General features: G+C 30.6%; 1 protein-coding gene across 1 annotated transcript in view; it reads left to right on the top strand.

Annotated features, from left to right (window-relative positions):
• The window catches only part of LOC133574268 (indian hedgehog B protein-like), a 39,615-nt gene extending 14,301 nt beyond the window's left edge, over positions 1-25,314 (top strand). The window contains exon 4 of the mRNA XM_061926370.2: positions 23,964-25,314. Within this exon, the coding sequence (XP_061782354.2) occupies positions 23,964-24,628 (665 nt within the window). The 3' untranslated portion in view covers positions 24,629-25,314. The remainder of the gene's footprint in view (positions 1-23,963) is intronic.
• The last annotated feature ends 1,892 nt before the right edge of the window (positions 25,315-27,206 follow it).

Below are 27,206 nucleotides of genomic sequence, written 5' to 3'. Positions count from 1 at the left end.
TTAGCTCCTGCTGACTACCTCTCTCTGCTCACCGCGTCTTCAACAGCCACCTACTCACAAGCACAAGGAAGTCAAGGCCATTTTACCGCCTCTAATAGCCTTCCATAAGTTACTAGTGGATAAATATGTTTACAAATGGATCGTCTTTATTTTGGTCAAGTCTATGGAGGTTCATTTGTGTCTTTATTACGACAGCTTTTTTTTGTTTACACTGATTTTATTTTATTGATTTATTTATTTATTTTTAATTTAATCAGTCTAACAAAATAATACACAATAAAATGTATTTAACTGATTTTTTTTATTTTTATTAATGAGTCCAACAAAATAATACACAATAAAATGTATTTAACTGATTTTTTTTTTTAATTATTAATCAGTCCAACAAAATAATACACAATAAAATGTATTTAACTGATTTTTCTTTTAATTAATCAGTCCAACAAAATAATACACAATAAAATGTGTTTAACTGAATTTTTTTTTTTATTATTATTAATCAGTCCAACAAAATAATACACAATAAAATGTATTTAACTGATTTTTTTTAATTAATCAGTCCATCAAAATAATACACAATAAAATGTATTTAACTGATTTTTTTTTATTTTTATTAATCAGTCCAACAAAATAATACACAATAAAATGTATTTAACTGATTTTTTTTTAAATTAATCAGTCCAACAAAATAATACACAATAAAATGTATTTAACTGATTTTTTTTGATTAATCAGTACAACAAAATAATACACAATAAAATGTATTTAACTGATTTTTTTTTAATTAATCAGTCCAACAAAATAATACACAATAAAATGTATTTAACTGAATTTTTTAATTTTTTATTAATCAGTCCAACAAAATAATACACAATAAAATGTATTTAACTGATTTTTTTTTTTTTAATTAATCAGTCCAACAAAATAATACACAATAAAATGTATTTAACTGATTTTTTTTAATTAATCAGTCCAACAAAATAATACACAATAAAATGTATTTAACTGAGTTTTTTTTTATTATTAATCAGTCCAACAAAATAATACACAATAAAATGTATTTAACTGATTTTTTTTTAAATTAATCAGTCCAACAAAATAATACACAATAAAATGTATTTAACTGATTTTTTTTTTTAATTAATCAGTCCAACAAAATAATACACAATAAAATGTATTTAACTGATTTGTTTTTTAAATTAATCAGTCCAACAAAATAATACACAATAAAATGTATTTAACTGATTTTTTTTTTTAATTAATCAGTCCAACAAAATAATACACAATAAAATGTATTTAACTGATTTTTTTTTTTAATTAATCAGTCCAACAAAATAATACACAATAAAATGTATTTAACTGAATTTTTTTTTTATTATTAATCAGTCCAACAAAATAATACACAATAAAATGTATTTAACTGATTTTTTTTAATTAATCAGTCCAACAAAATAATACACAATAAAATGTATTTAACTGATTTTTTTTAATTAATCAGTCCAACAAAATAATACACAATAAAATGTATTTAACTGATTTTTTTTTAATTAATCAGTCCAACAAAATAATACACAATAAAATGTATTTAACTGATTTTTTTTTAAATTAATCAGTCCAACAAAATAATACACAATAAAATGTATTTAACTGATTTTTTTTTTTAATTAATCAGTCCAACAAAATAATACACAATAAAATGTATTTAACTGATTTTTTTTTAATTAATCAGTCCAACAAAATAATACACAATAAAATGTATTTAACTGATTTTTTTTTAATTAATCAGTCCAACAAAATAATACATAATAAAATGTATTTAACTGATTTTTTTTAATTAATCAGTCCAACAAAATAATACACAATAAAATGTATTTAACTGATTTTTTTTAATTAATCAGTCCAACAAAATAATACACAATAAAATGTATTTAACTGATTTTTTTTTATTAATCAGTCCAACAAAATAATACACAATAAAATGTATTTAACTGAATTTTTTTTTTATTAATCAGTCCAACAAAATAATACACAATAAAATGTATTTAACTGATTTTTTTTTTAATTAATCAGTCCAACAAAATAATACACAATAAAATGTATTTAACTGATTTTTTTTTTAATTAATCAGTCCAACAAAATAATACACAATAAAATGTATTTAACTGATTTTTTTTTTAATTAATCAGTCCAACAAAATAATACACAATAAAATGTATTTAACTGATTTTTTTTTTAATTAATCAGTCCAACAAAATAATACACAATAAAATGTATTTAACTGATTTTTTTTAATTAATCAGTCCAACAAAATAATACACAATAAAATGTATTTAACTGATTTTTTTTTTATTAATCAGTCCAACAAAATAATACACAATAAAATGTATTTAACTGATTTTTTTTTAATTAATCAGTCCAACAAAATAATACACAATAAAATGTGTTTAACTGAATTTTTTTTTTTTTTTTATTAATCAGTCCAACAAAATAATACACAATAAAATGTATTTAACTGATTTTTATTTTTAAATTAATCAGTCCAACAAAATAATACACAATAAAATGTATTTAACTGATTTTTTTTTAATTAATCAGTCCAACAAAATAATACACAATAAAATGTATTTAACTGATTTTTTTTAATTAATCAGTCCAACAAAATAATACACAATAAAATGTATTTAGCTGATTTTTTTTTTTAATTAATCAGTCCAACAAAATAATACACAATAATACAATACATTTTTAGTACATTTTTAGTCTACTTTATACTTTTTGTTTTCACCCTCTTTTTGTGCCCTTGCGTGCATTATCCTGTCCATCCTTATCCTTTCCATCCTTTGTAACTGAGCTACTGTGTGGAACAATTTCCTTTTTGGATCATTAAAGTTTGCCTAAGTCTAAGTCTAAGTCTAATAATAATACAATTTCAATTCTAAAACCAAACCCGGCCCAGTAACATTTAGAATAGCAATCAATAGAGCAATTGAGAGGACACACAAACATGACACAAAACAATCCAAAACTGAATTTATGTAACTGAATTTTTTGCGTTTTTTTATTTTTTTATTTTATTTTATTTATTTATTTATTTTTTTTAATATCAGTCCAACCAAATAATACACAATAATACAATAATAATAATACAATTCCAATGCCAAAATCAAACAAGGCCCAGCAACATTAAGAATAGCAATCAACAGAGCAATTGAGAGGACACACAAACATGACACAAAGCAATCCAAAACTGAATTTATGTAACTGAATTTTTATTTTTATTTTATTTTATTTTTTTTAGATCAGTTCAACAAAATAATACACAATAATAGTACAATTCCAATTTCTAAACCAAACCCAGCCCAGCAACATTCAGAATAGCAGTCAACAGAGCAATTGAGAGGACACACAAACATGACACAAAACAATCCAAAACCGAATTTATGTAACTGAATTTTTTGCGTTTTTTTTTTTAAATGTAGTTATAATTTTTTTTTATTAATCAGTCCAACAAAATAATACACAATGATACAATAATAGTACAATTCCAATTTCAAAACCAAACCCAGTCCAGCAACATTCAGAATAGCAATCAACAGAACAATTGAGAGAACACACAAACATGACACAACATAATCAAAAATGAATTTTTGCGTTGTTTTTTTTGTTTTTGTTTTTTGTTTTTTTTTATTAATCAGTCCAACAAAATAATACAGAATAACACGATAAGAATACAATTCCAATTTCAAAACCAAACCCGGCCCAGCAACATTCAGAATAGCAAATCAACAGAGCAATTGAGAGGACACACAAACATGACACAAAACAATCCAAAACTGAATTTATGTAACTGAATTTTTTGCGTTTTTTTTATTTTTTTATTTTTTTTTATTTTTTATTTTTTTTATTTTTTTAATATCAGTCCAACCAAATAATACACAATAATACAACAATAATACAATTCCAATTCCAAAATCAAACAAGGCCCAGCAACATTAAGAATATTTATCAACAGAGCAATTGAGAGAACACACAAACATGACACAAAACAATCCAAAACTGAATTTATGTAACTGAATTTTTATTTTTATTTTATTATATTTTTTTTGGATCGGTTCAACAAAATAATATAATACAATAATAATACAATTCCAATTCCAAAACCAAACCCAGCCCAGCAACATTCAGAATAGCAATCAACAGAGCAATTGAAAGGACACACAAACATGACACAAAACAATCCAAAACCGAATTTATGTAACTGAATTTTTTGCGTTTTTTTTTAAATGTAGTTATAATTTTTTTTTATTAATCAGTCCAACAAAATAATACACAATGATGCAATAATAGTACAATTTCAATTTCAAAACCAAACCCGGCCCAGCAACATTCAGAATAGCAATCAATAGAGCAATTGAGAGGACACACCAACATGACACAAAACAATCCAAAACTGAATTTATGTAACTGAATTTTTTGCGTTTTTTTTTTTTTTTTTTTTTTTTTTTTTTTTTTTTTTTTTAATATCAGTCCAACCAAATAATACACAATAATACAACAATAATACAATTCCAATTTCAAAATCAAACAAGGCCCAGCAACATTAAGAATAGCAATCAACAGAGCAATTGAGAGGACACACAAACATGACACAAAACAATCCAAAACTGAATTTATGTAACTGAATTTTTGGCGTTTTTTTATTTTTTTATTTTTTTTATTTTTTATTTTTTTATTTTTTTTAATATCAGTCCAACCAAATAATACCCAATAATACAATAATAATAATACAATTCCAATGCCAAAATCAAACAAGGCCCAGCAACATTAAGAATAGTTATCAACAGAGCAATTGAGAGGACACACAAACATGACACAAAACAATCCAAAACTGAATTTATGTTACTGAATTTTTATTTTTATTTTATTTTTATTTTTTTGGATCAGTTCAACAAAACAATATCATACAATAATAATACAATTCCAATTCCAAAACCAAACCCAGCCAAGCAACATTCAGAATAGCAATCAACAGAGCAATTGAGAGGACACACAAACATGACACAAAACAATCCAAAACTGAATTTATGTAACTGAGTTTTTTGCGTTTTTTTAATTTTTTTATTTTTCTATTTATTTATTTATTTTTATTTTATTTTTTTTAATATCAGTCCAACCAAATAATACACAATAATACAACAATAATACAATTCCAATTTCAAAATCAAACAAGGCCCAGCAACATTAAGAATATCAACAGAGCAATTGAGAGAACACACAAAAATGACACAAAACAATCCAAAACTGAATTTATGTAACTGAATTTTTATTTTTATTTTATTATATTTTTTTTGGATCAGTTCAACAAAATAATATAATACAATAATAATACAATTCCAATTCCAAAACCAAACCCAGCCCAGCAACATTCAGAATAGCAATCAACAGAGCAATTGAAAGGACACACAAACATGACACAAAACAATCCAAAACCGAATTTATGTAACTGAATTTTTTGCGTTTTTTTTTAAATGTAGTTATAATTTTTTTTAATTAATCAGTCCAACAAAATAATACACAATAAAATGTATTTAACTGATTTTTTTTTTAATTAATCAGTCCAACAAAATAATACATAATAAAATGTATTTAACCGATTTTTTTTAATTAATCAGTCCAACAAAATAATACACAATAAAATGTATTTAACTGATTTTTTTTAATTAATCAGTCCAACAAAATAATACACAATAAAATGTATTTAACTGATTTTTTTTTATTAATCAGTCCAACAAAATAATACACAATAAAATGTATTTAACTGAATTTTTTTTTTATTAATCAGTCCAACAAAATAATACACAATAAAATGTATTTAACTGATTTTTTTTTTAATTAATCAGTCCAACAAAATAATACACAATAAAATGTATTTAACTGATTTTTTTTTAATTAATCAGTCCAACAAAATAATACACAATAAAATGTATTTAACTGATTTATTTTTTTAATTAATCAGTCCAACAAAATAATACACAATAAAATGTATTTAACTGATTTATTTTTTAATTAATCAGTCCAACAAAATAATACACAATAAAATGTATTTAACTGATTTTTTTTAATTAATCAGTCCAACAAAATAATACACAATAAAATGTATTTAACTGATTTTTTTTTTATTAATCAGTCCAACAAAATAATACACAATAAAATGTATTTAACTGATTTTTTTTTAATTAATCAGTCCAACAAAATAATACACAATAAAATGTGTTTAACTGAATTTTTTTTATTTTTTATTAATCAGTCCAACAAAATAATACACAATAAAATGTATTTAACTGATTTTTATTTTTAAATTAATCAGTCCAACAAAATAATACACAATAAAATGTATTTAACTGATTTTTTTTTAATTAATCAGTCCAACAAAATAATACACAATAAAATGTATTTAACTGATTTTTTTTAATTAATCAGTCCAACAAAATAATACACAATAAAATGTATTTAGCTGATTTTTTTTTTTAATTAATCAGTCCAACAAAATAATACACAATAATACAATACATTTTTAGTACATTTTTAGTCTACTTTATACTTTTTGTTTTCACCCTCTTTTTGTGCCCTTGCGTGCATTATCCTGTCCATCCTTATCCTTTCCATCCTTTGTAACTGAGCTACTGTGTGGAACAATTTCCTTTTTGGATCATTAAAGTTTGCCTAAGTCTAAGTCTAAGTCTAATAATAATACAATTTCAATTCTAAAACCAAACCCGGCCCAGTAACATTTAGAATAGCAATCAATAGAGCAATTGAGAGGACACACAAACATGACACAAAACAATCCAAAACTGAATTTATGTAACTGAATTTTTTGCGTTTTTTTATTTTTTTATTTTATTTTATTTATTTATTTATTTTTTTTAATATCAGTCCAACCAAATAATACACAATAATACAATAATAATAATACAATTCCAATGCCAAAATCAAACAAGGCCCAGCAACATTAAGAATAGCAATCAACAGAGCAATTGAGAGGACACACAAACATGACACAAAGCAATCCAAAACTGAATTTATGTAACTGAATTTTTATTTTTATTTTATTTTATTTTTTTTAGATCAGTTCAACAAAATAATACACAATAATAGTACAATTCCAATTTCTAAACCAAACCCAGCCCAGCAACATTCAGAATAGCAGTCAACAGAGCAATTGAGAGGACACACAAACATGACACAAAACAATCCAAAACCGAATTTATGTAACTGAATTTTTTGCGTTTTTTTTTTAAATGTAGTTATAATTTTTTTTTATTAATCAGTCCAACAAAATAATACACAATGATACAATAATAGTACAATTCCAATTTCAAAACCAAACCCAGTCCAGCAACATTCAGAATAGCAATCAACAGAACAATTGAGAGGACACACAAACATGACACAACATAATCAAAAATGAATTTTTGCGTTGTTTTTTTTTTTTTTTTGTTTTGTTTTTTTTTATTAATCAGTCCAACAAAATAATACAGAATAACACGATAAGAATACAATTCCAATTTCAAAACCAAACCCGGCCCAGCAACATTCAGAATAGCAAATCAACAGAGCAATTGAGAGGACACACAAACATGACACAAAACAATCCAAAACTGAATTTATGTAACTGAATTTTTTGCGTTTTTTTTATTTTTTTATTTTTTTTTATTTTTTATTTTTTTTATTTTTTTTAATATCAGTCCAACCAAATAATACACAATAATACAACAATAATACAATTCCAATTCCAAAATCAAACAAGGCCCAGCAACATTAAGAATATTTATCAACAGAGCAATTGAGAGAACACACAAACATGACACAAAACAATCCAAAACTGAATTTATGTAACTGAATTTTTATTTTTATTTTATTATATTTTTTTTGATCAGTTCAACAAAATAATATAATACAATAATAATACAATTCCAATTCCAAAACCAAACCCAGCCCAGCAACATTCAGAATAGCAATCAACAGAGCAATTGAAAGGACACACAAACATGACACAAAACAATCCAAAACCGAATTTATGTAACTGAATTTTTTGCGTTTTTTTTTAAATGTAGTTATAATTTTTTTTTATTAATCAGTCCAACAAAATAATACACAATGATGCAATAATAGTACAATTTCAATTTCAAAACCAAACCCGGCCCAGCAACATTCAGAATAGCAATCAATAGAGCAATTGAGAGGACACACCAACATGACACAAAACAATCCAAAACTGAATTTATGTAACTGAATTTTTTGCGTTTTTTTTTTTTTTTTTTTTTTTTTTTTTTTTTTTTTTTTTTTAATATCAGTCCAACCAAATAATACACAATAATACAACAATAATACAATTCCAATTTCAAAATCAAACAAGGCCCAGCAACATTAAGAATAGCAATCAACAGAGCAATTGAGAGGACACACAAACATGACACAAAACAATCCAAAACTGAATTTATGTAACTGAATTTTTGGCGTTTTTTTATTTTTTTATTTTTTTTATTTTTTATTTTTTTATTTTTTTTAATATCAGTCCAACCAAATAATACCCAATAATACAATAATAATAATACAATTCCAATGCCAAAATCAAACAAGGCCCAGCAACATTAAGAATAGTTATCAACAGAGCAATTGAGAGGACACACAAACATGACACAAAACAATCCAAAACTGAATTTATGTTACTGAATTTTTATTTTTATTTTATTTTTATTTTTTTGGATCAGTTCAACAAAATAATATCATACAATAATAATACAATTCCAATTCCAAAACCAAACCCAGCCCAGCAACATTCAGAATAGCAATCAACAGAGCAATTGAGAGGACACACAAACATGACACAAAACAATCCAAAACTGAATTTATGTAACTGAGTTTTTTTGCGTTTTTTTAATTTTTTTATTTTTCTATTTATTTATTTATTTTTATTTTATTTTTTTTAATATCAGTCCAACCAAATAATACACAATAATACAACAATAATACAATTCCAATTTCAAAATCAAACAAGGCCCAGCAACATTAAGAATATCAACAGAGCAATTGAGAGAACACACAAAAATGACACAAAACAATCCAAAACTGAATTTATGTAACTGAATTTTTATTTTTATTTTATTATATTTTTTTTGGATCAGTTCAACAAAATAATATAATACAATAATAATACAATTCCAATTCCAAAACCAAACCCAGCCCAGCAACATTCAGAATAGCAATCAACAGAGCAATTGAGAGGACACACAAACATGACACAAAACAATCCAAAACCGAATTTATGTAACTGAATTTTTTGCGGTTTTTTTTAAATGTAGTTATAATTTTTTTTTATTAATCAGTCCAACAAAATAATACACAATAAAATGTATTTAACTGATTTTTTTTTAATTAATCAGTCCAACAAAATAATACACAATAAAATGTATTTAACTGATTTTTTTTTTAATTAATCAGTCCAACAAAATAATACACAATAAAATGTATTTAACTGATTTTTTTTTTAATTAATCAGTCCAACAAAATAATACACAATAAAATGTATTTAACTGATTTTTTTTTAATTAATCAGTCCAACAAAATAATACACAATAAAATGTATTTAACTGATTTTTTTTTTAATTAATCAGTCCAACAAAATAATACATAATAAAATGTATTTAACTGATTTTTTTTAATTAATCAGTCCAACAAAATAATACACAATAAAATGTATTTAACTGATTTTTTTTAATTAATCAGTCCAACAAAATAATACACAATAAAATGTATTTAACTGATTTTTTTTTATTAATCAGTCCAACAAAATAATACACAATAAAATGTATTTAACTGAATTTTTTTTTTATTAATCAGTCCAACAAAATAATACACAATAAAATGTATTTAACTGATTTTTTTTTTAATTAATCAGTCCAACAAAATAATACACAATAAAATGTATTTAACTGATTTTTTTTTTAATTAATCAGTCCAACAAAATAATACACAATAAAATGTATTTAACTGATTTTTTTTTTTAATTAATCAGTCCAACAAAATAATACACAATAAAATGTATTTAACTGATTTTTTTTTTAATTAATCAGTCCAACAAAATAATACACAATAAAATGTATTTAACTGATTTTTTTTAATTAATCAGTCCAACAAAATAATACACAATAAAATGTATTTAACTGATTTTTTTTTTATTAATCAGTCCAACAAAATAATACACAATAAAATGTATTTAACTGATTTTTTTTTAATTAATCAGTCCAACAAAATAATACACAATAAAATGTGTTTAACTGAATTTTTTTATTTTTTTTATTAATCAGTCCAACAAAATAATACACAATAAAATGTATTTAACTGATTTTTATTTTTAAATTAATCAGTCCAACAAAATAATACACAATAAAATGTATTTAACTGATTTTTTTTTTAATTAATCAGTCCAACAAAATAATACACAATAAAATGTATTTAACTGATTTTTTTTAATTAATCAGTCCAACAAAATAATACACAATAAAATGTATTTAGCTGATTTTTTTTTTTAATTAATCAGTCCAACAAAATAATACACAATAATACAATACATTTTTAGTACATTTTTAGTCTACTTTATACTTTTTGTTTTCACCCTCTTTTTGTGCCCTTGCGTGCATTATCCTGTCCATCCTTATCCTTTCCATCCTTTGTAACTGAGCTACTGTGTGGAACAATTTCCTTTTTGGATCATTAAAGTTTGCCTAAGTCTAAGTCTAAGTCTAATAATAATACAATTTCAATTCTAAAACCAAACCCGGCCCAGTAACATTTAGAATAGCAATCAATAGAGCAATTGAGAGGACACACAAACATGACACAAAACAATCCAAAACTGAATTTATGTAACTGAATTTTTTGCGTTTTTTTATTTTTTTATTTTATTTTATTTATTTATTTATTTTTTTTAATATCAGTCCAACCAAATAATACACAATAATACAATAATAATAATACAATTCCAATGCCAAAATCAAACAAGGCCCAGCAACATTAAGAATAGCAATCAACAGAGCAATTGAGAGGACACACAAACATGACACAAAGCAATCCAAAACTGAATTTATGTAACTGAATTTTTATTTTTATTTTATTTTATTTTTTTTAGATCAGTTCAACAAAATAATACACAATAATAGTACAATTCCAATTTCTAAACCAAACCCAGCCCAGCAACATTCAGAATAGCAGTCAACAGAGCAATTGAGAGGACACACAAACATGACACAAAACAATCCAAAACCGAATTTATGTAACTGAATTTTTTGCGTTTTTTTTTTAAATGTAGTTATAATTTTTTTTTATTAATCAGTCCAACAAAATAATACACAATGATACAATAATAGTACAATTCCAATTTCAAAACCAAACCCAGTCCAGCAACATTCAGAATAGCAATCAACAGAACAATTGAGAGGACACACAAACATGACACAACATAATCAAAAATGAATTTTTGCGTTGTTTTTTTTTTTTTTTTTTTTTGTTTTTTTTTATTAATCAGTCCAACAAAATAATACAGAATAACACGATAAGAATACAATTCCAATTTCAAAACCAAACCCGGCCCAGCAACATTCAGAATAGCAAATCAACAGAGCAATTGAGAGGACACACAAACATGACACAAAACAATCCAAAACTGAATTTATGTAACTGAATTTTTTGCGTTTTTTTTATTTTTTTATTTTTTTTTATTTTTTATTTTTTTTATTTTTTTTAATATCAGTCCAACCAAATAATACACAATAATACAACAATAATACAATTCCAATTCCAAAATCAAACAAGGCCCAGCAACATTAAGAATATTTATCAACAGAGCAATTGAGAGAACACACAAACATGACACAAAACAATCCAAAACTGAATTTATGTAACTGAATTTTTATTTTTATTTTATTATATTTTTTTTGGATCAGTTCAACAAAATAATATAATACAATAATAATACAATTCCAATTCCAAAACCAAACCCAGCCCAGCAACATTCAGAATAGCAATCAACAGAGCAATTGAAAGGACACACAAACATGACACAAAACAATCCAAAACCGAATTTATGTAACTGAATTTTTTGCGTTTTTTTTTAAATGTAGTTATAATTTTTTTTTATTAATCAGTCCAACAAAATAATACACAATGATGCAATAATAGTACAATTTCAATTTCAAAACCAAACCCGGCCCAGCAACATTCAGAATAGCAATCAATAGAGCAATTGAGAGGACACACCAACATGACACAAAACAATCCAAAACTGAATTTATGTAACTGAATTTTTTGCGTTTTTTTTTTTTTTTTTTTTTTTTTTTTTTTTTTTTTTTAATATCAGTCCAACCAAATAATACACAATAATACAACAATAATACAATTCCAATTTCAAAATCAAACAAGGCCCAGCAACATTAAGAATAGCAATCAACAGAGCAATTGAGAGGACACACAAACATGACACAAAACAATCCAAAACTGAATTTATGTAACTGAATTTTTGGCGTTTTTTTATTTTTTTTATTTTTTTTATTTTTTATTTTTTTATTTTTTTTAATATCAGTCCAACCAAATAATACCCAATAATACAATAATAATAATACAATTCCAATGCCAAAATCAAACAAGGCCCAGCAACATTAAGAATAGTTATCAACAGAGCAATTGAGAGGACACACAAACATGACACAAAACAATCCAAAACTGAATTTATGTTACTGAATTTTTATTTTTATTTTATTTTTATTTTTTTGGATCAGTTCAACAAAACAATATCATACAATAATAATACAATTCCAATTCCAAAACCAAACCCAGCCAAGCAACATTCAGAATAGCAATCAACAGAGCAATTGAGAGGACACACAAACATGACACAAAACAATCCAAAACTGAATTTATGTAACTGAGTTTTTTGCGTTTTTTTAATTTTTTTATTTTTCTATTTATTTATTTATTTTTATTTTATTTTTTTTAATATCAGTCCAACCAAATAATACACAATAATACAACAATAATACAATTCCAATTTCAAAATCAAACAAGGCCCAGCAACATTAAGAATATCAACAGAGCAATTGAGAGAACACACAAAAATGACACAAAACAATCCAAAACTGAATTTATGTAACTGAATTTTTATTTTTATTTTATTATATTTTTTTTGGATCAGTTCAACAAAATAATATAATACAATAATAATACAATTCCAATTCCAAAACCAAACCCAGCCCAGCAACATTCAGAATAGCAATCAACAGAGCAATTGAAAGGACACACAAACATGACACAAAACAATCCAAAACCGAATTTATGTAACTGAATTTTTTGCGTTTTTTTTTTAATGTAGTTATAATTTTTTTTAATTAATCAGTCCAACAAAATAATACACAATAAAATGTATTTAACTGATTTTTTTTTTAATTAATCAGTCCAACAAAATAATACATAATAAAATGTATTTAACTGATTTTTTTTAATTAATCAGTCCAACAAAATAATACACAATAAAATGTATTTAACTGATTTTTTTTAATTAATCAGTCCAACAAAATAATACACAATAAAATGTATTTAACTGATTTTTTTTTATTAATCAGTCCAACAAAATAATACACAATAAAATGTATTTAACTGAATTTTTTTTTTATTAATCAGTCCAACAAAATAATACACAATAAAATGTATTTAACTGATTTTTTTTTTAATTAATCAGTCCAACAAAATAATACACAATAAAATGTATTTAACTGATTTTTTTTTAATTAATCAGTCCAACAAAATAATACACAATAAAATGTATTTAACTGATTTATTTTTTTAATTAATCAGTCCAACAAAATAATACACAATAAAATGTATTTAACTGATTTTTTTTTTAATTAATCAGTCCAACAAAATAATACACAATAAAATGTATTTAACTGATTTTTTTTAATTAATCAGTCCAACAAAATAATACACAATAAAATGTATTTAACTGATTTTTTTTTTATTAATCAGTCCAACAAAATAATACACAATAAAATGTATTTAACTGATTTTTTTTAATTAATCAGTCCAACAAAATAATACACAATAAAATGTATTTAACTGATTTTTATTTTTAAATTAATCAGTCCAACAAAATAATACACAATAAAATGTATTTAACTGATTTTTTTTAATTAATCAGTCCAACAAAATAATACACAATAAAATGTATTTAACTGATTTTTTTTAATTAATCAGTCCAACAAAATAATACACAATAAAATGTATTTAGCTGATTTTTTTTTTTGATTAATCAGTCCAACAAAATAATACACAATAATACAATACATTTTTAGTACATTTTTAGTCTACTTTATACTTTTTGTTTTCACCCTCTTTTTGTGCCCTTGCGTGCATTATCCTGTCCATCCTTATCCTTTCCATCCTTTGTAACTGAGCTACTGTGTGGAACAATTTCCTTTTTGGATCATTAAAGTTTGCCTAAGTCTAAGTCTAAGTCTAATAATAATACAATTTCAATTCTAAAACCAAACCCGGCCCAGTAACATTTAGAATAGCAATCAATAGAGCAATTGAGAGGACACACAAACATGACACAAAACAATCCAAAACTGAATTTATGTAACTGAATTTTTTGCGTTTTTTTATTTTTTTATTTTATTTTATTTATTTATTTATTTTTTTTAATATCAGTCCAACCAAATAATACACAATAATACAATAATAATAATACAATTCCAATGCCAAAATCAAACAAGGCCCAGCAACATTAAGAATAGCAATCAACAGAGCAATTGAGAGGACACACAAACATGACACAAAGCAATCCAAAACTGAATTTATGTAACTGAATTTTTATTTTTATTTTATTTTATTTTTTTTAGATCAGTTCAACAAAATAATACACAATAATAGTACAATTCCAATTTCTAAACCAAACCCAGCCCAGCAACATTCAGAATAGCAGTCAACAGAGCAATTGAGAGGACACACAAACATGACACAAAACAATCCAAAACCGAATTTATGTAACTGAATTTTTTGCGTTTTTTTTTTAAATGTAGTTATAATTTTTTTTTATTAATCAGTCCAACAAAATAATACACAATGATACAATAATAGTACAATTCCAATTTCAAAACCAAACCCAGTCCAGCAACATTCAGAATAGCAATCAACAGAACAATTGAGAGGACACACAAACATGACACAACATAATCAAAAATGAATTTTTGCGTTGTTTTTTTGTTTTTTGTTTTTTGTTTTTTTTTATTAATCAGTCCAACAAAATAATACAGAATAACACGATAAGAATACAATTCCAATTTCAAAACCAAACCCGGCCCAGCAACATTCAGAATAGCAAATCAACAGAGCAATTGAGAGGACACACAAACATGACACAAAACAATCCAAAACTGAATTTATGTAACTGAATTTTTTGCGTTTTTTTTATTTTTTTATTTTTTTTTATTTTTTATTTTTTTTATTTTTTTTAATATCAGTCCAACCAAATAATACACAATAATACAACAATAATACAATTCCAATTCCAAAATCAAACAAGGCCCAGCAACATTAAGAATATTTATCAACAGAGCAATTGAGAGAACACACAAACATGACACAAAACAATCCAAAACTGAATTTATGTAACTGAATTTTTATTTTTATTTTATTATATTTTTTTTGGATCAGTTCAACAAAATAATATAATACAATAATAATACAATTCCAATTCCAAAACCAAACCCAGCCCAGCAACATTCAGAATAGCAATCAACAGAGCAATTGAAAGGACACACAAACATGACACAAAACAATCCAAAACCGAATTTATGTAACTGAATTTTTTGCGTTTTTTTTTTAAATGTAGTTATAATTTTTTTTTATTAATCAGTCCAACAAAATAATACACAATGATGCAATAATAGTACAATTTCAATTTCAAAACCAAACCCGGCCCAGCAACATTCAGAATAGCAATCAATAGAGCAATTGAGAGGACACACCAACATGACACAAAACAATCCAAAACTGAATTTATGTAACTGAATTTTTTGCGTTTTTTTTTTTTTTTTTTTTTTTTTTTAATATCAGTCCAACCAAATAATACACAATAATACAACAATAATACAATTCCAATTTCAAAATCAAACAAGGCCCAGCAACATTAAGAATAGCAATCAACAGAGCAATTGAGAGGACACACAAACATGACACAAAACAATCCAAAACTGAATTTATGTAACTGAATTTTTGGCGTTTTTTTATTTTTTTATTTTTTTTATTTTTTATTTTTTTATTTTTTTTAATATCAGTCCAACCAAATAATACCCAATAATACAATAATAATAATACAATTCCAATGCCAAAATCAAACAAGGCCCAGCAACATTAAGAATAGTTATCAACAGAGCAATTGAGAGGACACACAAACATGACACAAAACAATCCAAAACTGAATTTATGTTACTGAATTTTTATTTTTATTTTATTTTTATTTTTTTGGATCAGTTCAACAAAATAATATCATACAATAATAATACAATTCCAATTCCAAAACCAAACCCAGCCAAGCAACATTCAGAATAGCAATCAACAGAGCAATTGAGAGGACACACAAACATGACACAAAACAATCCAAAACTGAATTTATGTAACTGAGTTTTTTGCGTTTTTTTAATTTTTTTATTTTTCTATTTATTTATTTATTTTTATTTTATTTTTTTTAATATCAGTCCAACCAAATAATACACAATAATACAACAATAATACAATTCCAATTTCAAAATCAAACAAGGCCCAGCAACATTAAGAATATCAACAGAGCAATTGAGAGAACACACAAAAATGACACAAAACAATCCAAAACTGAATTTATGTAACTGAATTTTTATTTTTATTTTATTATATTTTTTTTGGATCAGTTCAACAAAATAATATAATACAATAATAATACAATTCCAATTCCAAAACCAAACCCAGCCCAGCAACATTCAGAATAGCAATCAACAGAGCAATTGAGAGGACACACAAACATGACACAAAACAATCCAAAACCGAATTTATGTAACTGAATTTTTTGCGGTTTTTTTTAAATGTAGTTATAATTTTTTTTTATTAATCAGTCCAACAAAATAATACACAATGATGCAATAATAGTACAATTTCAATTTCAAAACCAAACCCGGCCCAGCAACATTCAGAATAGCAATCAACAGAACAATTGAGAGGACACACAAACATGACACAAAATAATCCAAAACTGAATTTTTGCGTTGTTTATTTAATTTTTTTTTACATTTTAATTTTTTTATTTTTTTTTATTTTTTTTAATTAATCAGTCCAACAAAATAAAGCACAATAAGAATACAATTCCAAAACCAAACCCGGAGCAGCAACATTCAGAATACCAACCAACAGAGCAATTGAGAGGACACACAAAACAATCCTAAAGTAGTCAAACAAAAATAAATAATATCAACAACAACAATCGATATTGATAAGAATTCCAACATAGCAGTGATTAGAAATCCCTTATTTACATTATCATCACAGCCATTTATAAAAAAAAATTAAATAAAAACATTTAAAAAATGAACAATAGTGTCACAGTGACTTACACTTGCAATTGATTTTTTTGCGTTTGAATTTTGTGTACTGAGAAATTATGCTGACAATTTCACAGTTTTGACAATTCTGTGCATAAAATACAGTGTAAAAAAATCAGTGTATAAAGATTCAGTGTAAAAAAAATTAGTGAATAAGAATTCAGTGTAAAAAATTCAGTGTAAAAAAATCAGTGTTTAAAAATCTAGTGTAAAAAATTAATTCAATGTAAAAAAATGTTTTACTCTGAATTTTCATACATTGATTTTTACACTGCATTTTTATGAATAGAAATTTTACACACTGAATTTTTTTACTCTAATTTTGTATACACTGAATTTTTTTACATTGAATTTTTACACACTGAATTTTTTTACACTGAATGTTTGTAAACTGAATCTTTACACACTGAATTTTTTTTTTACTCTAAATTTCTATACACTTAATTTTTTTTACACTGAATTTTTTTTACACTGAATATTTATGAACAAAAATTTTACAAACTGATTTTTTTTTTTACTTAAAATTTTTATACACTAAATTTTTGTAAAATTACTTTTTAAACTATTTTTTTTCCATTGAAATTGTCAGCATAAAAATGTGATAAAAATCCAGTTCACAAAACATTCAGTTACATAAAGTCAGTGTAAAAAAAACAAAAACTTTTGCATTCCATCCATTTTCTACCGCTTATACCTTTCGGGGTCGCGGGGGGGTGCTGGAGCCTATCTCAGCTACAATCGGGCGGAAGGCGGGGTACACCCTGGACAAGTCGCTACCTCATCACAGGGTTGAAGACATAAATCAATCCCCATAAAAGTGATCAAAGATGTTTTTTTTGTTAGTCAGATGTTGGGTTTTTTTTTAGTACAAGACAGGACCATTCTCAAAAAGAAGTCAGATCACCCGCAGTTTGTCAATAAACACATTTGAAGTCATTTCAGTGAGTAAAGTTTCCATGATTTGTTGTGTGGCTGCGTTTCGAAAAGTCAACAAACACGTTATCTTGTGCAAGAATGCTGACTGAAAAGACGTTTAAGAGGTTATAAAACCGTCTGCCTCTAAGCCACTGAGATAATATTGGCCTTCAATCAGTGTCAAAGTCTGACTTGATTTATGGGGAACTGGAGGTCTGGACTAACTAACACATGTTGAAGTCCAAGTGCAGCTCCTATAAGAAGTCCTGTTCATCTTAGCCTTGGTAAATCTTGACTTTCTCAAGGATTTAAGGCTTTCAATCGATCGCAACTGCTCAGTTTGTCTCAGATGACTCTCATCCAAGCAGGCTTCATCAGTTCAGTCTAGATGCTGGTGCCAAAGCCCAAACTATTTATCCAGTTGGGGCTTTGGCTCCAGCATCTAGACTAGTCCAAGTCTAATCTAAGTCTATGACCATGAACTGATGAAATCTGCTTAAGACGAACTGAGCAGCTCAGTTGCGATCGATTGAACGCCCTGAGACTACAATGACCTGGATGAATGAGAACATCCAAAGACATCTTAAATCTTGACAGTAAACATAAGCTGCACCTTGATTGATTTCCCTATTCATTTAAACTTCCTTTGCAGCAAAAAGGTGAGGTTGTCAAGGCATTCAAATGATGGCAACTGGACTGTTCAGTTTGTCTTAGAAGATTTATGACTCTTGTCGGAGGCAGATATTTACATATATCCGAATTTAAGTTGTACTTCTTTTATTTCATAGTCATATTTGAAAACAGCTCGTGTTTTCCATTTCTTCTCTTGCTGCTCTGTCTGCAAGTAAACTGTGTGTTAACCTTGAGTTCTTTGGAATGTGTTTTGACTAGCATTTGTTTTGTCTACAGAGATGGGACGAGAGAGAGAGGGTGGTGGGATCGGGAAGACAGACCATTTTGGGAGGCGCAATAGAATGTTCTAGGGTTAGACTGGTCTCAAAATGTATATTGGCAAAGCTTTGAGAATATACAACAAAATACCTATTCTGTCTCTCGCTGGATCGGTTCGCAGCCGAGTGTGAAGCGACTGGGATGGGAATCAGCACCTCCAAGTCCGAGTCCATGGTTCTCTCCCGGAAAAGGGTGGAGTGCCATCTCCGGGTTGGGGAGGAGATCTTGCCCCAAGTGGAGGAGTTCAAGTACCTCGGAGTCTTGTTCACGAGTGGGGGAAGAGTGGATCGTGAGATCGACAGGCGGATCGGTGCGGCATCTTCAGTAATGCGGACGCTGTATCGATCCGTTGTGGTGAAGAAGGAGCTGAGCCGGAAGGCAAAGCTCTCGATTTACCGGTCGATCTACGTTCCCATCCTCACCTATGGTCATGAGCTTTGGGTCATGACCGAAAGGACAAGATCACGGGTACAAGCGGCCGAAATGAGTTTCCTCCGCCAAGTGGCGGGGCTCTCCCTTAGAGATAGGGTGAGAAGCTCTGTCATTCGGGGGGAGCTCAAAGTAAAGCCGCTGCTCCTCCACATCGAGAGGAGCCAGATGAGGTGGTTCGGGCATCTGGTCAGAATGCCACCCGAACGCCTCCCTAGGAAGGTGTTTCGGGCACGTCCGACCGGTAGGAGGCCACGAGGAAGACCCAGGACACGCTGGGAAGACTATCTCTCCCGGCTGGCCTGGGAACGCCTCGGGATCCCCCGGGAGGAGCTGGACGAAGTGGCTGGGGAGAGGGAAGTCTGGGCTTCCCTGCTTAGGCTGCTGCCCCCGCGACCCGACCTCGGATAAGCGGAAGAAGATGGATGGATGGATGGATGGATGTCTCTGGTGGTTTTTCAACTCAGCTTTAAAGTGTCGTAAAGAGCTTGGGAGCGAATTGTGACTTGAATTCCCTGGGAGGAACAACTGGTCCAAAACGCAACACTCTCAACCAACAGTCTTCATCAGGTCATGTTCATAGACTTAGATTAGATATAGGCTCAATTCAAATGCGCCCCCTTTCCCCTTTGTCTTAAGCCTTAACACTTGGTTTTGCATGTTCACTTCAATCAAGTGGTGTCTGATTTCACCGTCAGGTAAGTGGAGAGGACCTAGTGTTAGGGTCGCACAGCCCTCGAAACGAAGTGAGCTCAGGTACTTCCCTAGATAACAAGTGCTAACAAATGAATTTACAAGAGTGTCAGTGCTTCCGGTTTGGCGACAAGATGGAGTAGTCGCACTTTTCCACGCTCCCGCAAATTTCATTCCTACCATTCTGTACAGCTCGACTGAATGCAGTAACTGCTACTAACGTTTTAATAGTACCAATACTTTTTTCGCGCTGAATGAGAAAATGTCTAACAGATCCAAAAAGGAGGAGCAAAGGAAGGAGGACTTGGCGGCAAGTACCGTCATGGCTACGCTAACTACAATGCTAGCGGACCACAAGACTTCTCTCTCGTCGGAGTTTAACTCCGCCTTTTCCAAACTCAACAACACGCTGGAGTGTATACAGACCACACTTCTGGAAAACCAGAAGCGCCTCTCCTCACTAGAACTCTTTGCCGACACGACCAGCCGAGATATGCTGGCTATAAACACCAAGCTAACATGCGTAACCGAGGAGAACGCGAGGCTAAAAGCTAAGCTAATAGACTTGGAGAGCAGAAGTCGTCGAAACAACATACGAATTGTTGGCGTACCTGAAAACATTGAAGGTCCACATCCAACAACGTTCTTCTCTCAACTGCTGGTCGAGGTCCTGGGTGAACACACGCTGTCGTCGACCCCGGAGCTGGACCGTGCCCACCGCTCGCTAACAGCAAAGCCAGGCCCCGGTGAGAGGCCGCGGGCTATCGTGATATGCTTCCACCGATTCCAGACGAGGGAGCTGGTGGTGCGGGAGGCTCGGAAACGCAGAGGCAAACTAAGGTACAAGGACTCACCGATACACATCTTCGAAGACTACTGCCCCGAAATACTGGAACAGCGGGCCGTGTACCGTGACGTCATGAGGGATCTCTACAATCTGGGCCTCAAACCAGCACTCCACTATCCGGCTAAGCTAATGGTTTCAACCGAGGATGGAAAGAGACGGCGACTCACATCTCTCAAAGACGCCCAAGATTTTGTCAAGTCCCACAATCAACGCAGCCAAGAACATGCAAAAGAGTAATCTCAGTCGGTATGGCTTTATTGAAACTTTATTTGATTCGGTGTGACTACCCCACAGTGCATGGCAGGGTGGCGCTAGCTTGGCTGACCGCAGCCATGTCTGGATGCCACACTGCCGACACCAACCTTAATAATCAACGCCTGCTTTATCACGATCAACCATGCTAACATAACTCTAACTCCAGGCCTGACCGTGAATATCACAACTGTGTGTACACTCATTGGATCCACTTTCAACCCGCAATATTGTTCATTCTGTTTTATTTTGTTGCATCGACAAGAGTGTCAGTTAAAAATAGTGGATTTCCTAAAACCGAGCCAGAACTTACTTGTAATCACTTTGGTCAATGAAACACATTTGACATACCGTAGGCTGATGTACCAGCACTTGCATATTTCCCAGAAAACGTTGTCTTCTTAATTGTCTTCTTCTTGACAGGCGAAATAAATTAACAGAGCCCAAGCAAAGTCGGACATCGCGTGCGATGGCATCTTGAAAGTAAACAAACATTTGTCGCAACTGCTTGACCTCACTGGGCAAGGGTCAATGACGTAGCGAGACTCAAGCGACGTCAGTATTCCTACGTCCAATTTGCAATGGCACTAGATTCTAAGGGTCAAGAGGGAGGGTTAAGGCGAAGGGGGAAGAGGAAAGGGGGATGAGTGAGAATTCAGATTGAGCCTGTTGCGTTTTGGACCAGTTGTTCCTCCCAGGGAATTCAAGTCACAAGTCGCTCCCAAGCTCTTTACGACACTTAAAGCTGAGTTGAAAAACCACCAGAGACAGAATAGGTATTTTGTAATATATTGGCAAAGGTCACTGCTATTTGCAGATGATGTGGTCCTGATGGCTTCTTCCGGCCAAGATCTTCAGCTCTCACTGGATCGGTTCGCAGCCGAGTGTGAAGCGACTGGGATGGGAATCAGCACCTCCAAGTCCGAGTCCGTGGTTCTCTCCCGGAAAAGGGTGGAGTGCCATCTCCGGGTTTGGGGAGGAGATCTTGCCCCAAGTGGAGGAGTTCAAGTACCTCGGAGTCTTGTTCACGAGTGGGGGAAGAGTGGATCGTGAGATCGACAGGCGGATCGGTGCGGCGTCTTCAGTAATGCGGACGCTGTATCGATCCGTTGTGGTGAAGAAGGAGCTGAGCCGGAAGGCAAAGCCCTCGATTTACCGGTCGATCTACGTTCCCATCCTCACCTATGGTCATGAGCTTTGGGTCATGACCGAAAGGACAAGATCACGGGTACAAGCGGCCCAAATGAGTTTCCTCCGCCGAGTGGCGGGGCTCTCCCTTAGAGATAGGGTGAGAAGCTCTGTCATTCGGGGGGAGCTCAAAGTAAAGCCGCTGCTCCTCCACATCGAGAGGAGCCAGATGAGGTGGTTCGGGCATCTGGTCAGGATGCCACCCGAACGCCTCCCTAGGAAGGTGTTTCGGGCACGTCCGACCGGTAGGAGGCCACGGGGAAGACCCAGGACACGCTGGGAAGACTATCTCTCCCGGCTGGCCTGGGAACGCCTCGGGATCCCCCGGGAGGAGCTGGACGAAGTGGCTGGGGAGAGGGAAGTCTGGGCTTCCCTGCTTAAGCTGCTGCCCCCGCGACCCGACCTCGGATAAGCGGAAGAAGATGGATGGATGGATTGGCAAAGCTTTGCAAATATACTTTCACAGAAACAGCATAGAACATTCGGATCGCCCCGCTAAAATGGTCTGTCTTCCCAACCCCAAAACCCCCTCTTTTCTTCCCTCTCCCTAGTCATAATACATGCACAACGTCTCCCTAGTCAAAATACATTCCCAAAGAACTCAAGGTTAACACACACGGTTTACTTGCAGACAAAGCAGCAAGAGAAGAAATGGAAAACACGAGCTGTTTTCAAATATGACTATGAAATAAAAGAAGTACAACTTAAATTCGGATATATGTAAATATCTTCCTCCGACAATTCTTAGTCCAGATGCTAGTGCCAAATCCCCAACTTTTGTTGGAGGACAAACAGTTGGGGCAAGTAGACTAGATCCGCCCAATCTAGGTCTTTGATGAGAGGTGAAACGTCTTCTAAGACAAACTGAGCAGTCCAGTTGTGACCGATTGCATGTCCCGAGAATACAATGACCTGGAAGAAAGAGAACATCCATAGACATCTTAGATCTTGACAGTAAAAACGAGCTGCACCTTGATTGATTTTTCTATTCATTTTGATTTCAGAGCATTCCGTTGCAGCCAAAACGGGAGGTTGTTTCCCTGCCGACGCTGAAGTCACCCTTGAAGGCGGCGTCACTAAACAGATGCGTGACCTCCGACCCGGCGAGCGGGTTCTGGCGTCCTCCACTTCTGACGGTCGTCACCGCCTTCTCTACAGTCTAGTCTTATCGTTTCTGGATCTCCAGCCCAACGTCACGAAGATCTTCACCATCATCGGAACCAGCACTGGACGTAATATCACGCTGACGTCGGCACACCTCATCTTCGTCACAGACTGTCGGGGCGGACCAAACAGGGACGGTCCGAGGACAACTTTTGCCAGCGAGGTCCGGCCGGGTCAATGCATACTAACCTCGCAAGGAACCGAGGCAACACGCGCTGTTGTGACTTTTGTAGAGGAGAGGCCGAGCACTGGCTTGTACGCCCCACTCACCCAGCACGGCTCCGTCGTGGTGAACAGCGTTCTAGCATCGTGCTATGCAGCTTTAGACAACCACCATTTGGCCCATTGGGTTCTTGCCCCGCTTCGTTTCTTCTACACCCTGATGGGTCCAGCAGAACAACAAACCGATGGAGTGCACTGGTACCCTTGGCTTCTGCAACGGGTCGGGGGAATGCTACTGGACCCCAAACACTTCCACCCCTTAGGAATTGAGCAAGGACTCTGACAGACGAAAACTGACGACAGAAAAGTGGTGGCTTTGCCCCCTTCTTTGTATTTAAGAACACAGGAGCACGGAAGTAGCTTTCCACCAAAGAATAAGTCTTGCCCCCACTCCATTCCTTGTCTGTATTTACTGTAAAACACAACAAATATTCATTTTCAAGAGATTATTGACATGTGCCAATAAAGCACACATGTAGTAAGCAGCAATACTGACATAGGGCCCTTTCTCCCATGTGCTCAAAGGGAAAAAGTGCCAGATTCTGGCTGCTCGACCTTCTCCTACTGGACCCAAGTCTGTCACCTTCATCCAAGATGCGCACTTTAGGTGGAGCAACCCTTAAATTTGGGCGTTCACTTTCAAATCTGGCCTATCGACCTAAGTCACTTTGCTCTGAGGCTGTATTGAGTCCAGCGCCCCTGTGGGGTGAAACATTATATTGCGCTTAAAGTCTGGGTGCACACGAAATAAAATGACTTTCCAGAAAACTACAAAAAAGATTTTGAGAGACACCTGGAAACATCCATTGAGATGAGGAAAAAATGGGCGATAACGCTACCCTGTGTTAAGTAGAGGTATGAATCTTCGGGCATCTAACAGTTCAAGCCGGTTCCGATTCCTGGGGAACCGATTCGATTCTCAATTCAAACCGATTCTTGTTTGTCGGGCTGTCAAATGAATGATTTGTCAAATCGGATCAATCACATTTTGAAATTCGGATTACTTATGATTAATCCCAGGTGATTATTGCTTTCATAAATAAATAAATAAAATATATACAGTATATATATATATTTTTTTTTTTTTTACCGATTTTTGAAAATTATGAATTGAAAAAAAAAAAAAAAAAAAAATACATTTAAGAAAGGACCCCAATTCTATTCTTCCAATGTCATCCAGGAAGTTTTTACTTGAATGCACGTCATTTATTTGCACAAAACCTGGTAACAGTTTTAGCTCAAATTCTTTGAAATTTGCCAATGAGCACACCAGTCGGACTATTAATTATTTTGTGATTAATCACAATGAGTTGACCCTTTAATTTTGACAGCCTTAATTATTTGGTAGAACAATTATAATAAACATTTTCAAAGCAGGTTACAGGCTGGAAAAGCCCTTTCTGGTTGCAGATTATTATTTTTATTTAATTTTTTAGATGGAAATCCGAATTTCGATATATATATATATATATATATATGTGTATGTATATACACATATAAAAAATTAAATAAAAATAATAATCATATAATAAACATATATATATATATATATATATATATATATATATATATATATATATATATATATGTAAATTTACTATTATTTTTTGGTCATATTTAATTTTTTATATTTTTTATGGAAATCCAAATCTCGATTCTAAATCGATTCATTTTTATTTATTTATTTTTGTTTTGTTTTGTTTTGTTTTTTTTGGTTTTTTTGTTGTTGTCATATTTAATTTTTTTCTTTAACGGAAATCCAAATCGCGATTCTAAATCGATTCATAATTTTCAAACATCAATTAAAAAAAGATATATATTATTATTACTTTTTTGTTTTTTTGTTTTATATATATATATATATATATATATATATATATATATATATATATATATATATATATATATATATATATATATATATATATATATATTCATAATCATTAAATCGATTAATAATTTTCAAAAATCGATTAAAAAATATATATATATAAAAAATGAAAATACAATTTAAAAAAATATATATATATTTTTTTTTAATCGATTTTTAAAAATTATTAATTGATTTAATAATTATGAATTATGAATCGTGATAAATAAGAATCGAGACTCGGATTCCCATCTTTTTTTGTGCACCTCTAGTCTTAACTATGAAAAATCAAAATGCACATCTAAATCGACCTTGTTTGAATATTTTATAACGGACGTTCAATGCATCCTGACAAGGATGATTGAAATATGTGACTGTTTAAAATAAACACATAAATAACGTAGCGTCTACAGATTATTACTGGCATCCAGCCAGGAAGAAGAAGCTGTTGTAGCGTGCACACACACACTACATCACCATGGCGACTCACCTTCACCTGACAAGACTGATATGACCTTTTTAAAGTCTTTTTGATAAACTAAATGACATTCACGTGTGTTAGTTCAATGGACATTCCTGCTACATCACTAAAAAAGAGACTGGGGGCCAATATCAGGGACCTCAGAAATGTCCATGGACACTCCAAAATACTGTAGAAAGTCTTTCCTGGCGGAAGGAACCCATTTTACGAGGTTTACCGTGCTTAGAGCTCCTTGGTGTTTCAAAAAAAGTACTTTCTTCAAAAGAAGTTGTACGGGTTAACATGAGCTTACTGCTTGTTGGAGAAAGTTAAGGTAAAGTACTATGAGAGACTTTTAGGAAAAATCATTTTCTCATAATTACAGTTAAGTCATTAAGTAACCGGTTGTTTAAGAAATCACTTACTGTACAATGTCTGCTCTCACTGGGATAAAGACATGGCATGTTTATATCTTTATAGCGTTCAGATGAAGAATTCATCATAATCCTTACCACAAACGGTCTGCTTTTC

The sequence above is a fragment of the Nerophis lumbriciformis genome, linkage group LG31 (genome assembly GCF_033978685.3).
Source record: "Nerophis lumbriciformis linkage group LG31, RoL_Nlum_v2.1, whole genome shotgun sequence".
In the NCBI taxonomy this organism is placed as follows: domain Eukaryota; kingdom Metazoa; phylum Chordata; class Actinopteri; order Syngnathiformes; family Syngnathidae; genus Nerophis; species Nerophis lumbriciformis.
This window is presented reverse-complemented; position numbering and strand designations above follow the sequence as displayed.